The sequence below is a fragment of the Rasamsonia emersonii genome (genome assembly GCF_000968595.1).
Source record: "Rasamsonia emersonii CBS 393.64 chromosome Unknown ctg1118621760662, whole genome shotgun sequence".
In the NCBI taxonomy this organism is placed as follows: domain Eukaryota; kingdom Fungi; phylum Ascomycota; class Eurotiomycetes; order Eurotiales; family Trichocomaceae; genus Rasamsonia; species Rasamsonia emersonii.
In genome coordinates, this window is record NW_013562828.1 from 1 (window position 1) to 13,810 (window position 13,810).

At 52.8% G+C, this 13,810-nt stretch overlaps 7 protein-coding genes across 7 annotated transcripts; 4 read left to right on the forward strand and 3 right to left on the reverse strand.

Moving 5' to 3' along the window:
• On the reverse strand, positions 1–1,143 carry T310_8141 (Ubiquitin fusion degradation protein Ufd1; the record flags this gene model as incomplete). Its single annotated transcript, XM_013469070.1, has 2 exons — positions 1–814; positions 883–1,143. Coding segments are annotated over 2 exons (1,075 nt in total), but the record flags the coding sequence as incomplete, so codon positions are not given.
• Positions 1,144–1,664: 521 nt separating this feature from the next.
• T310_8142 (uncharacterized protein) lies at positions 1,665–3,065 on the forward strand (the record flags this gene model as incomplete). The annotated part of the gene is made up of 1 exon (XM_013469071.1): positions 1,665–3,065. The coding sequence occupies one exon, from the start codon at positions 1,665–1,667 to the stop codon at positions 3,063–3,065; it is 1,401 nt and encodes a 466-aa protein (XP_013324525.1).
• A 401-nt stretch (positions 3,066–3,466) lies between these two features.
• Positions 3,467–4,998, reverse strand: T310_8143 (DNA helicase; the record flags this gene model as incomplete). Its single annotated transcript, XM_013469072.1, has 3 exons — positions 3,467–4,441; positions 4,486–4,932; positions 4,990–4,998. 3 exons carry the CDS (start codon positions 4,996–4,998, stop codon positions 3,467–3,469), a joined length of 1,431 nt encoding a protein of 476 aa, XP_013324526.1.
• Positions 4,999–6,186: 1,188 nt separating this feature from the next.
• T310_8144 (uncharacterized protein) lies at positions 6,187–6,886 on the forward strand (the record flags this gene model as incomplete). The annotated part of the gene is made up of 2 exons (XM_013469073.1): positions 6,187–6,688; positions 6,855–6,886. The coding sequence occupies 2 exons, from the start codon at positions 6,187–6,189 to the stop codon at positions 6,884–6,886; spliced, it is 534 nt and encodes a 177-aa protein (XP_013324527.1).
• Positions 6,887–7,509: 623 nt separating this feature from the next.
• Positions 7,510–8,409, forward strand: T310_8145 (uncharacterized protein; the record flags this gene model as incomplete). The annotated part of the gene is made up of 1 exon (XM_013469074.1): positions 7,510–8,409. The coding sequence occupies one exon, from the start codon at positions 7,510–7,512 to the stop codon at positions 8,407–8,409; it is 900 nt and encodes a 299-aa protein (XP_013324528.1).
• Positions 8,410–9,412: 1,003 nt separating this feature from the next.
• On the forward strand, positions 9,413–12,493 carry T310_8146 (Uncharacterized protein; the record flags this gene model as incomplete). The annotated part of the gene is made up of 5 exons (XM_013469075.1): positions 9,413–11,109; positions 11,163–11,414; positions 11,465–11,578; positions 11,635–12,290; positions 12,477–12,493. 5 exons carry the CDS (start codon positions 9,413–9,415, stop codon positions 12,491–12,493), a joined length of 2,736 nt encoding a protein of 911 aa, XP_013324529.1.
• A 586-nt stretch (positions 12,494–13,079) lies between these two features.
• On the reverse strand, positions 13,080–13,642 carry T310_8147 (Abhydrolase domain-containing protein; the record flags this gene model as incomplete). Its single annotated transcript, XM_013469076.1, has 2 exons — positions 13,080–13,408; positions 13,498–13,642. 2 exons carry the CDS (start codon positions 13,640–13,642, stop codon positions 13,080–13,082), a joined length of 474 nt encoding a protein of 157 aa, XP_013324530.1.
• Positions 13,643–13,810: the final 168 nt, after the last annotated feature.

Sequence of the window (13,810 nt, forward strand, 5' to 3'; positions counted from 1 at the left end):
TTTGACTCTCCACGTCACTCCCCGACGTGGGTGTCCCGGAATTTCCCAGTCCCTTCTTTCGTGCCCGCAGCGTCTGTCCGGCGCCTTGGAAGCGTGATTTCTCCTCCTCAATAACACGACCCTGCTCGTCGCGTTTCTGGAGGGGCTTGATGGCATACCCAAAGAAGAGCTTGTTTGGTGGCAATCTCAGCGGTTGAGGACCATTCGTCCTTCTTGTGGGAGGAGGGTGCTGGGGGTTGGTTGAACTGCCCGCAACCGGAGTGGTTGCCTGCGGCGTTGGCGCCTTGCTGCCCTTCTTCGCGTTCAGACGATGTCCAGTCGAGAGGAAGTTCGACGAAACAGCTTTGGCGCCTTTCGTTACATCGTCAGACTCGGGAGCGATGGCCGCGTAGTTGATGGCTTGGGCCATGGTCCCATGAGAATGAACCACCCCTCCCGGCGGAGCTGCGCCACCCGTTGCCACGCTCCGGGGTGTGCTGGTGCCGCTTGTTCGCATGGATTCCTCATAGCCTACAGGGGGCGCGAAATCCACCTCGAGATCCGTTTCCAGGACCGAGATGGCATTCTTGTCATTTTCCGGCTTGGTATCTAACACGGCCATCTCGTAGATCTGGTCGTTGTATGAAAACGTAAATACATCGCCCTTGGTGAGACAGGAGAAGTTACGGAATGCGTTCTCTAGCACTGCTTTGGGGTCGCTGATATCGAGGAAGGAGGTCGACTGCGGCTGAAGCTTGATAAAACGTCCGGGCGGGAGATCGGTCGACTTGACCTGGACGAGGTCGCCCGGCTCGAGAAGAAGTGTTTGCATCAACTGTCATCGACAAAACATCGTTAGGTTCGGCCGTCATCACACCAGTAGTGATACAGTAGCATGCATACCCAGAAAGGCAGATAGATTTTCCCCTCCTCTGCAATAAACTCCAGCACGCCCGCGTGCGTCATTCTTCCCCTGGCCCCATTGTGCAGCTCAAAGAGCATCGGGTACGTGATGTGTAGCCGTGTCAGCTTATCCAGAGCGCTGGGAGGCATGATGACCTTGCCGCCATGGTTGAGGTTCTCCCTCTCGGGCCCTGGCATCATCGCAACGGGATAGCAGCGGTAGTATTCGTCGAAGCGGCGAGTGGTGGCCCCGTAACGCATGGCGGCGCCCAGCACTCCATCCATGGGATCTGTTTCCCAGAACTCTGAGCGGAACTGGTCACATATAATCAGCGAGGATACACATGATGGGAGAGCAGTGCATGAGCTGTACCATGGTGGCAGGACTCTTCTCTCACTCAGTGCGTCTGAACTGGGTGCGGGGAGAGGGTTCGAGTGTCCGACAAGAGAGAAGTCGCGTAGGGCTTCTCGAGTCTAGATGAAACTGGAACTGGACCAACAGAACCGAACCATGTGACAGATGACTTAGGCTTCAGAATTATCCAGCCTGATTAAACGGGGTGTCTGTTCACATGGGCGTGTTGTGAAGGAGCGCGCGCCGTCTGCGGTGACGCAAGTCCAGCAATGAGCTAAGCTCCTCCATGATTTTCCGACCCGACCCCGGACTCGTCTTCCACGGTCAGCAGAGGGAACACAGCACTTCTCTAGCGCAGAACAGTCCATCTTGTTGCCACAATCCATCTCTCACGTCTTATGCGAATTTGATTCACCCAACGTGAACCATGTCGAGGCCTTCCGTGCGCCCCAAGCGTGCGGGCGAGGACTTTACGCGCACTCTCCACGGCGCAGCTGGTGAAGACGGCGACGGTCCATCGTCCTCCAAAAAGCCCCGATTTGACCTGCGAAACCCAACTGAACTAGCTCCCGATGCCCTGGAGGAGGATGATATCCTGGACGCCGACGAGATCGGTCGCGGGCGACGCGTACGGCGTAACGCAGTCAACATTGATGGGTACGAATCCGACAGTGAAAATGAAGCCTTTGAGGCGCGAGCGGAAGCCAGGGCAAAGGCCAACCAGCAGCAAAAAAATCAAGAAGAGCAAGATGACGACATGTTCGCAGAGCTAAAGGAGGACTTTGAAGAGGCCGATGCGGACGAGTCGCGGAAGAAAAAGAAGAGTGTTCGTTTCTTGCGGGACGAGGAGATCGAGGGCCAAGTCGAGTCCTCACGGGGTGGACACAAACTCCGCGCAGACCTGAGCCGACCAGACGTGGTGGAAGATAATGACAAGGAGAGCGATAGTGAAAGCGATGTCCCCGACGAGGAGCGCGCACGGCTAGACGAAGGCATGGACGAGGAGTTGGGTGCTGGCTCAAAGAAGAAGAACGCGCCGCTCTTGGATGCCTTCAACATGCGTGCAGAGCAGGAGGAAGGCCGCTTCGATGAAGAGGGGAATTACATACGCAAAGCGGCTGATCCAGACGCGATCCACGATACCTGGTTGGAAGGAGTCTCGAAGAAAGACATCAAGCGGGCTAGAGAAGCAGCCGCAAGGAGAGATGCCGAACGACGAGAAAAGGACCGAGAAACCGACAGCATCCTGACCTCGGATCTACTGAGGACCCTGATCACCCACCTTGAGCGGGGAGAAACGGTCCTGGAAGCGCTGGCCAGACTGGGGAAGGGACTTAAAAAGAAACCCAAATGGCAGACCAAGCAGAGGAACAAGCCCAAATCGAAAATGAACGGCACCAATGGGGCGGCCGAAGATGTCGAGATGACCGAGGACAACCCCGAAGAAGCTGCCCGCAAGAAAGCTATCGACGAGATCACCGGCGCTGCCGACCTTCTCCTCACCCGGGGCCAGTCAGACATCTACGAGGTCGAGAGGGAAACGCTGACCCGACAATACCGTCGAGAGACCGGAGAGGAATGGGTCGATCCTCCACAACTCACCACCGGCAACGGGGAAGACAACGTTGGCGATGGCACAGGGGCACCAGGTCCAACAATGTGGGAATTCCGCTGGTCAGATGCCCGCGACGGCGGCCAAACGCACGGTCCCTACGACAGCGCGATGATGCAGTCGTGGCGCGACGCTGGATACTTTGGCGAAGGCGTCGAATTTCGGAGAGCGGGCGATCCCACCAGTGAATGGACTCGTGTCGCCACTTTCACATAGACACATGTCTATATGTGTACAGTAGTATACGTGACGATTTTCTTTTCTTTTCTTTTCTTTTTTTATTTTTACTAATTTCCGTCCACGAATAATAGACTTTTGAACAGAGCTACGCAGAGGTATGAAACTTGAGCGAATTGTATTTCTGTAACAAAAAGAAACACACAACCCAGATAGATATCACAACCATTGGTAGAGAAAACAAGTCTCACTAACGCGCCGGCCATATTGTACATCATGTGTATGGAAACTAAATCGAGAACATTAAAGGAAAGGTAAGAGGGTAACGTTAACTTTTTGTAAGCCAAGGCACAGCTTCCCGTTCTAACTCATGACAAGAGAGAAGTTTTAGCATATCTAGGAGATGGGTGACCTCAAAGCAAGCTAAGTAAACATTCTCATTACGAGATCTCCATGGCGTCACCGTTGGTGTGGGAGAGGCTCACGTCGCCGGCGTCGCCGATGAACCGCTTCTCGAACTCGTTTACGAATTTGACGCTACGCACGGGGTCATAGAATAGCCGGTAGCTGCGCTGGATGTCATCGATGCTGACTTCCTTGCCTTTTCGCTTCTCACAGAGCAGCTGCGACGTCGTGATGATGTTGCTTGCATATCGCAGACCGGACTCCTGCCCGATCTTGGTCAACAAAGCCAGCGCGTCCGGGGACAGCTCGACCTCTTCCTCTTGCGCGCGAATCGCCAGAATCTGTCTGATCTCGTCTGCTGTGTAAGGCTGCGTGCTGACAATGACCACGCGGTCCAAGAAGTCGAGCGGGAGACCATGCGGCGAGCGGTACGTGGTCCCTCGGATCCGTGTGTGGCCGCGATTGCTGGCCATGATGACGATCGGCGCGAGCTCAGCCTCCAATGCGCGGTTGATGTAGGAAAAGCACTCGATGTCAAGCATGTGCACCTCATCAATGAACAACACACCAGGGATGATCTCAGCCTTGCCCTCTTCTTTCCATTCGGCCACCTTGGTGTTGATCTGATCCCGAACTTCACTCCGGATCTCGCCCGTGTCACCAGAGAAAAGAGCCAGGAAGCCTTGGGTTCGCGAGTTGATCACATCGATCTCATGTAGACTGACGGTATGCACAATCTCCTTGCGAACCTGCAGCTCGCCCTCCGGACACTGCACGAACTTGGCGTCTGGGCCCATGGCGTCGTAGTCACGCGACCGAGCGTAGGAACGACCAAGCTTGGTGATCTTGCCGGACGACTTGTCGATGGAAATTACATCTCCTGCCATGACGCGCTCTCGGGTCATCGAGTCGATCATCTTGGTCCCCATATCGTAGATGGTCTCCATGTCGGTGGTCTTGATCGTGAGCTTCCCTTGTTTGTTGCCCTGCATGCAGTCAGCAAAAGTATGCTATGACCGGACAGTGAGCAGGTAAAAAAAAATTATTTGCATACCCCAGTGACGCTGCGGTCAATCTGGATCTCCACCACTTCTCCCTCGATGATCTCGCTCTCTTCCTTGATTCGCACCCCGATCGATTTGCGAAAGGCTTGCGTCAGAGCTTCTGTCTTGGACATCTCCAAAGAGAAAATTTCCGACGAGGCAAGAGTGGTGAAAGGGACATCGGGACCTAGCGCTTGAGCCATGCCCATTGCGATCGCCGTCTTGCCGGTGCTGGGAGGACCTGCGATGAGGACGGCGCGGCCGGCGATCTTCCCTTCCTTGACCATTTGCAGGATCACGGCCGCAGCCTTACGGGCCTTCTCCTGGCCGACAAGGCCTTGGGAGGCTGCCCGTGGCTGTAATGTGTCGGCATCGACGCCAAGGCCTCTGATGTGGGAATGGGCAGCGATCAGATTGAGGCCTCGGAGCTCCTTGCTCTCTGAGATGGTGGAAATGGGCTGTATTCACGGTTAGCTGGGAGATGGGAACGCACAGGCGTCTCAGGGTCGACTCACAGCAGTCATCGTGACCGAGGGAATAGAGGAGCTCTTGCAAAATGTCCAAATCACCAAGATCGCCTGAGGGCTGCTCGGATTTGATGCCTGTCGATGTCTTGAAAAGCTTCAGCTCTGCGAAGGCGGGTAACGAGGAGGCCGCACTGACCGCCTTGCCGACCGCCCGGCAGAATCCGCAAAGTAATTTTCTTTATCAGAAGCGACAACACGCGGTCGGCGGTGAATGCGCGTGTTTGCCAGCGTTCGTGTATTTCCCTGATGGAGATTCCATCTTTCACCATTCTAGGTATCTGGGTGACTTCTAGGTGAGCTGGGACTGTGTTTGGGGCTTCCTTTCGCCTCCACTGTCGTCCCACATTGCTGTCCATGCATGCTAATCTGGATGCCGCTCCTGAAAGCAGCCCGCATGTCAACGTCCACCGCTGGGCCACGATCCCATGTGATCAACACGTTATCGCCTCTAAACCAGACGTGTTTCTGACTATATCGTCTTCCGCCGTCTAATGCTCCCCTCTCACCTATCCGTCGCTCGCAGTTAGGATTGTACTGTGCTTAGTCATCACCTGCAGGACGCACAGTATAATATCCAACTAGGGAGCCAAGATGGGCGAACCCTCCGCACCGCCAGGTCCAAGACTGGATCAGAACAGATTAGACGGCTGGCCAAAGGACCAGTCTATTACAACGACTTCACCGAACCGTGATCCTCGCCTTGCTTTACGCCCACAAGCCACATCGGATGACAGCAGGCCCCCGCCAAGTGGTCCACCTCCAGGTGGCCCACCTGTTTCTGGTTCAGTGTCGAGGTCCTTTGAGAAAACATTTATCGAGTCTCTCGGACAGTTGACGATGGAAATTGTTGCCATCGCTAATGCGCAGGACGAGCATGCAAAATTGAAGAAGGCTCAGGCCATACTACAGGACCATCGCGAAAAATCCAAAAATGTGTCTCAATTTCCGTCCACAGTGGCAATCTTTGAACAGCAGAGAAAGGAATATGCTCAGGAGCTGTCTCGGGTTGAACAAAAAATTGAGACGCATCGTCGTCAGCGCAAGGCCCTAGAAGATATGGTTATGACCATGGTCAACGCCCATTTTAAACGTGGCTTTGTGCCTGACGAGAAGCTCGAGCAAATCCATAGTGATGCTAAGAGCGCACTCGCAAGCGCCGAAGATTTAAAGAAAGAGGTATCAAGAATGAGGAATGAGATGGAAACATTGAAAGCGGCCCAGGATGATGCCAAGAAGGTAGACCAACGAGTAAAGGAAGTCTCGGCCCTTGCTGCATCTCACACCCAGAACGTTCTAGATCTGGAGAGCAAGTCCTCTCGATTGAATGATCAACTCGGGAGTCACACCTCTGAACTAGAGAAGTTTTCTACGCACGCACGGGAACGACTGGATAAGCTGGAAAAGGAACAATCGTGGTTGAAGATTCTACCAGACATGCAAGGAAACTATGAGGGCCTTAAAGGGCAAGTTAACAAGGTCCAAGCTGTCACGGACCAGCTCCAGTCCACGACGAAAAATCGCATTCCGCATCTGGATGAGCGGCTGAGTCGGATAGAAAACTCGGCAGCATCTACGGAAGCTGTCAAGAGGGCTGAGGATGTCGTCGAAGATGTAAAGGGGCGCATTACCGCTCTCGAGGGATCTATATCGGCGAAAGCTTCTGACAGTTATAAAGGCGCTCTCGAAGGTATTGAGAATCGTCTGAAAGTTCTCGAAAATATCAAACCACCCAGTTCCGTTGCGACGAATCAATATGATCAGTCCTTGCGTGAGTTGCAAACCGGGTTCGATCGTTTGAAAGCCTGGGTCGATCATTTGGATAAACTTTTCAAAGAGATGTTGGACATGAAAAGTCTGGAAGAAGACTGTAAATTGGCGGCCATAGAAGAAGCGGAGAAAAAATTGAAGGATACGTTGAACCCTTTGGTCGACAATGTCAAAGATGATTGCAACAAAGCGGTGCAACGGTTGGAAGCCTCAATAGAGTCGCAGAAAGAGGAACTGGACAAACAATTGAAGCTCCAGAGCCAGTCCATCGAAGGCTTGCGAGAGACCGTTGAGCGTCATGGTTACGAGGACGAAATTCACAAGGCCATAAAGGAGTCAGAGCAACGGTTGGAAACCAGATTAAAACCGATGATCAACAAGACTAATGAAGACGCACAGCAGTTGAAAGCCTCGATAGAGTCACAGGTATCTGACCTGGACAAACGTTGCAAGGACCAAAGCAACTCCTTCGAGGGCCTGCGAGCGGATATCGAGCGTCGCGATAGCAGGCTGCAGACAGTCGAGACAGCCATTGTCTCACTGGAGACTCGCTACAATCATTTGACCACGGAACCTATCGTTCGGCAGGCGGTTTCAGTGATTCAGGACATCTATCCATCTCCCCAGACCTTGCAGGCGGTGCAGAATCAGATTTCGGCACTACAAACGCAGGTCTCTCAAATCAATGTCCCAGATGTCTCCGGGCTTTCTACCCGCCTGGATTCTCTTAATTAGCTCCACATGAACCTCACTGAGGAAGTGCGTAACAATCATACATATTGCACAAACGAGTGCCGGCGTCTGGCAGAACAACACGCTTCGGTGCTCCAACAGGTCGAGGGGCAGCAGCACAAGCTCGATAATGAAATTTCGCGTCTGACCCAAGACATTGCCGTAGCAAAAGAGGGACTTGGCTCCTTGGAGAAAAATATACCATCCGAAGAAGAGACGAGACGAGCAATTCTCCAGGAAGTGAACCAGGAGTGGGATCGTGTGACCGAAAAGATCAAGTCTCTTGAGAAGCAGTTGGATGAAGCTCGAACTCAGACGACAGATAGCCTGAAAGCGCTGGAAGAGAAGATTCAGTCTGCGAACTCGGCCGAACTCGAAAAGGTGTTGGAGCAGGTTCGTGAGATGAAAGGATCCCTCAGCAATGAGATCCAGGACGTCGCGAATCGACTTGACGATTTCAAGGAGACGAGCCGAAAAGATGTCGAGGACGCGATCGCACGGCTGGGGGAGCTTGAACGGGCCAAGGAAGAGCTCGTCGAGCGCCTGGCATCTGAGCCAGAGTCCTTGGCACTGCGACCGATCAAGGCTGAATCACGCCAACCGTCTGAAGTGCCGGACGACGTTCCCCCGGCCACGGAGGATCCGCCGCTGCCCAGTCCTGTGGACGTTAATGAGGCTGCAAAGCATAATGATGCAGAGAAGAAGAAGAAGAAGCGCAAGTTTAATCACAGCGCCTTGATATCCGACGAGGCAAGCGCCACGTCCTACACTCCTTCGGTCCGGTCTTCTCCTGTTCCAGAAGAGGGATCATCCCAGCTGAGCCGGAGCGAGAAGAAGCACAAGAGGAAAAAGCGCAAGAAGAAGCACTGGGTGTCCGGACCACCGGCGGTGATCACACTGGATGATTAGGTGGAAGAGCACAGCATTAATTTTTATACCTAGCGTGCATGATTCTAGGCGTTGTGGGATTTATTGGGCCAGGGCATTGGGCTAATTCGACCTTTTACAGACATGACAGGACATATCACGGGAATTTTACTGGGAATATCCTCCGTGAGGATGGGATTTACTTGTTGGTTCGAGGGTTAAGCCAGTTGGCAGTGACAGCAACAGGACTTAGTGTTGCGCTGCATCTATGGCTAACCCTCTACCTCAGCTCGCTGTTTTCACGCCATGGCTAGAGTCTGGATAGCTATCTGCTAACTAGGTTATGGGAATATGCAGCCCTTTGTCTGAGAGGGTGTGAAAGCAGTGATGCTGACTGTACAGCTTCCCACCTTCGATTGCAGATATTAGTTTTAATCAGAATACATAATTAGTTGTGTTGCTGTATCTGCCTGTATATAATTTTTTTCTTAACTACTAAAATATCCAGATCTAATATCAGATGTGCTGACATAATATCAGGATTCTGCTCCAATTATTCCGTAAGCGGATAATCCTGACAGGATTCGGGCATATTTCCTCCGAGGACCGAAGCAACATAGCAACGAAGAAATACTTAACGCAGCAATAGTCTCGTCAATGAAGCTAACTGACCAACTCCGCAACATGAGGGGAGCGCAGATTCAAGTCCAAATGCCACTGCCCAGTCAGATTGATCATCGAGGTGTGCCAACCCGTATTAGCGGCGAGCTACAGCAGACAGTCGGTTAGCACCCGCTGGGAATCTACCAAAAACAGCAAACGGCCTGATCAGTTATTTCGCCTAGCTGCATACATGGACGGAGTACGGAGTATTATTAGAGATCGAATGAACATATTATTCCCCCGGATCGACATGGCAGGCGGGGTAATAGGATGTGGGGAAAACAGCATCTGGTTTGTCTACATATAGACAGTTGACTCGTGGGGAGTGCATACAATACGATGGCGCGTTGGGCAAGGCATTTGTTTATCTGTTATTGTGAACATGGGGCCGTATAGAACTGCTGTCGTGGCTGCACTAATATCCTTCTTCACCAGCCAGGGTGCAACTGCACAGACAACATTTTCTACCTCCCATTTCACGGGGATTCTCGCTGCCGGGTCTGGTGTGCTGCAGTCATTGCAGCCAAAAACCAGCACTCCGTTCGACTTCTCGCCTTCCGATGTGTTCGACAAGAGAAACTCCAACGGCAATTACCACACCGGCGACTTGACTCTGCGGTATCGGGTCGGGAGTTCTCCAGACTGGATCGATGTCGACACAGCAGCGCACCGCACCAACCTTTCGTCCGTGCCGTCCAGCCAGCCTGGCGTCATCCAGTCGTCTCGCGTGGCTGCCGCCGCTGGCGGTGACCTTTCGATCATTCGAACCTGGTTCGAGTACGAGGGCGATCTGGCGTTGAACTTCACGCTGCAAAACGTCCGCTCGGACGAGGCCATTGAAGTCGGCAGCGTGGGCTTTCCGCTGGAATTCAACACCATCTTCACAGGACGTAGCGCGGTTGAGACCAGGGAGAAGTGTGTGCTGGTCGACCCTTTCATCGGCCTGGACGCCGGATATGTCCAAGTAACCCGACTGCTTGGAGTTGGACCGCATCTGGTGGTGACTCCTCTGGGCAATCTTACGAAACTGGAGGCGTGGAGGTTCCTGCCAGAACCTACGAACACGTCGTTGCGCTACCAAAGCCAGACGTTTGAAGGAAACTATGAATGGCAGGTCTACACAAAGGCCTACTCAGAGCAGGAATGGCGGGCAGTTGTTCCGTGGAACGAGCCCACGTCTCTCGTGCTCGAGCCGAGACAGCAGGTCTCGTTTGGCCTGAGATTCACGACGGTCGCGTCGGTGGATGAGATTGAGGGCACAGTGTCTTCGGTGGGCCGGCCAGTGGCGGTGGGGATTCCAGGCTATGTCCTTCCAAAAGATCTGACCGGGCAAGTCTTCATCAACAGTGCCTCCAATGTGTCATCGATCGAGGTATACCCACGGGGTGCCCTGTCAATCACGCCGATGGGCGAATCTGGGGGTCCCTGGATGAGATTCGGCGTCTCACCGTCGCCCGACGTCTTCGGTCGATCCAGAATCGAAGTCGTGTACGACAACGGGATGAGGCACAGCCTGCATTATTACATTACGGAGAGCGGACCCGAGTCTCTGGCCCGGCTGGGGAGATTCCTTTCTGAAAGGCAATGGATCTCGAACATGTCGGATCCCTTCGGTCGGATACCGTCGATTATCACCTACGATCACTCGGTCAACAACTACGTTCTGCAGGAGAATAGGACCTGGCTTGCCGGACTGAGTGATGATGGAGGTGCGGGCTCATTTGAAGCCGCGGCCGTGAAGCAGACTGTTCAGCCAGTGGCACCGGAAATCGCACGACTGGAGGATTTTGTGAACAAAACGGTCTGGGCCAACCTGCAGGTGACGAACGGCACCGACAAATACGGTGTCCGGAGGAGCCTGTTTTTCTACGAGCCTGACGTTGTCCCTGGATATTCGTACAACCCGTCATTCAACTGGACGGGGACTTTTAACCGGACGACGGCCTATCGTGTCGACCGGGCGTATAACTACGTGCATGTATCGGCCCTGTACTGGGCATTATACCGTGCTGGCCGGATCGCACCGGGGGCACTGTCGAAGCAGACTCCGGAGTGGTATCTGCTACAATCTTACGAGACGTATTTCCCCATGTCTTATGTTGTAATTGTGTAGCTATACTGACTCCTGCTAGGGTCTTGTTCGCCTTTGGAACGCAACCCGACGGGTCGAACAACACGCTCTACAACGACGCAGGGCTCATGGGAGAGACGGTATGGGCAGAACTGCTCAATGACCTGCGAGCCGAAAACTTCACATCGGAAGCCACCAAGCTCGAGTCGATCATGAAAGAACGCTCTCAGTATTGGTCCACCCAAGCAGACCCGTATGGAAGCGAACAGGCGTGGGATTGCACGGGGCAGGAAGGTGTCTATCTTTGGACGAAGTGAGTCGCAGGATAGTCATCTTGCGCTGAGCATTAGCTAAGCTTGATAGGCGGTTTGGATACGTAGGCACGGTGAACAAGACCATCGAGTCTATACGCGGGTACATGCCTACTGTTGCGCACTGGGGGTGGAATGGCAACGCACGGCGGTACTGGGATTTTGAGTGCGTGCTGTCTGGTCCCTCCCATTCTGAGGAAGCGTGCTGACTGTCTGTCACAGGACGGCTGGGAAATACAGTCGCATTGAGCGCCAGATCCACCACTATGGGTCAGGGCTGAACGCTCTGCCGATGCTGGCGAACTACCGGGCTTCACCCTCTCCAAGCTCTCCTGCCAGCTTCTACGACTTGCGCGTCGGATACGGTGGTCACCAGGGGCCGTTGACCAACATTAGATCAGACGGGTTCGCGTCCATGTCGTTCCACTCCTTCCCCGAGACGCTCGAATGGGACCCGTACTCGGGCGACTACGGCCTCAGTTTTCTCGGCCACGTCCTCGGCGCAGCGACCTATCTAGTCGAGCACCCGACATGGAGCTGGCTGAGTTTCGGGGGCAACGTCGTCTCAGTCAGCGACGACGCGATCACCGTGCAACCGCGAGACTCGGTGCGAAGGAGGATCTACATCGCGCCGTTAGGCTTGTACGTCAGCATCGACGCGGGTGCCATCACCGAGTTCACATTCCACCCGCAGAGCAGCCAGTTAACGCTGCAACTGGTCGACGTAATCAGCGGGACGGGGGCAGAGCCCGCGCCGAGAGCGGTGGTCCGATACGAGAAGACGGCCGACGTGCCTGGAGCGGTAGACATGAAGCTGGCAAGCGGAGCGACAAGAAAGACCCAAGATGGGAAGGGCTACGTGGTGGAATTCAAGCAGGGTAGGGCTTCTCTTACGTTTTCCAGAGCGTAGAAAATCCTGCTTTGATGAGTAGCAAAATATATTTATCTTCCTCTGGAGGGTGTACCTGAGACATTTCTAGGCAGATTAGATATCTAAATCCATAAACAAGTTCCAAGTTCATCAAAGGTTTCTCTTTCTATATCTCTCTCTATTGTTTCGATAGTAATACAATACGATTAATTAATGAACGTAATGACTGTATGTACATACAGCAAGAAGTAGTAAGTAGTAGTAGTGAAGTAAGTAAAGAAAAAAAAAAGAGAGAGAGAATAAGTAGCTAAATTAGAATAAAAGTACACTGTTATAATATGCAATTCCCATATAAAACAGACGAAAAAGAAAAAAAAATCAACTTATCTATCAGTCGGTCCATCTATACTGCATGGCATGGATAAATAAACAAAACAAAAGTAAACAAAACAAAAGACTGGTAGAATCTCTCCACTCACTCCACCCCCTTCACAAACAAAACTCAACTGAACTCTATAGTTATAGGTCTATAGTATGAATGATACAATACATGATATAAAACAAAATATAAAAATCTAAAGTATGAAAACATAATAAACGATAAATAATAAATGATAAATGCTATGAAAGCCAGACTGCGCAGTGGATGATATTCGTCGTCGTCGTTGTCGGGTCATTTCGTTTCTTTCACTCGATGTTGTTCTCTTGGAAGAATTTCACGACGGCTGTGAATGGAATGGATATCGTTGTTAGCATCAATCAGCACCATCAGATCAACATACGAAAAAAAAAATTCCTAGTTAAATCGAGGGCACATACCACTCCGAAACGCCTCCGGATTCTCCGAAATCAGCCAATGCCCCGCCTCGACATCAGCCACCTCTGCCCTGGGGAAAAACCGCCTGATCGCCGGCCTCGCCGAGTCCGGGACGTAGGTGCTTCTCGTACCGCGGATGAACAGCGTGGGGCCGTCATATCGTACCTGATGGTGCTCGTCCGCGAACGGGAAATCGGCCATGTTGTCGAGCGCGGAGCCGAGGATGGTCAGCGGGACGCGGAATTTGAGAACGTTGTCGTCCGAAGAGCGGATTAGGTTGGTGAGGAGGAATTGGCGGACGGGAGGGACTGCACATATGCAATTAATTAATTGGCTCAGCTTGCCATCATCTTTTTGCTTACCTCCTCATACTCCTGCATAATCTTATCCGCTTCACTCTGCTTCGTCACTTTGGCAGCCTCGATATGCTGCATGCCGCGGACGTAGCGCGCAAAGTCCGAGCCCAGTTTCGCACGGACGGGGGCGTTGTCGATGGGAACGAGGCCGGTGACCAGCTCAGGAGAGCGCAGCGCGACGGTCATTGCTGTTTTGGCGCCCCTGGTCGTGATCTGTTAGAAGCTGGCTAGGTAAGGTATATTTACCAATATAAAGTTCGCTAGGTGATATACATAGAATGGCCAAACAGAACGGCCTTTTCTAGCCCGTGTTGCCGGATAAAATTCTCGACATCTTCGGCCATGACGGTGTAG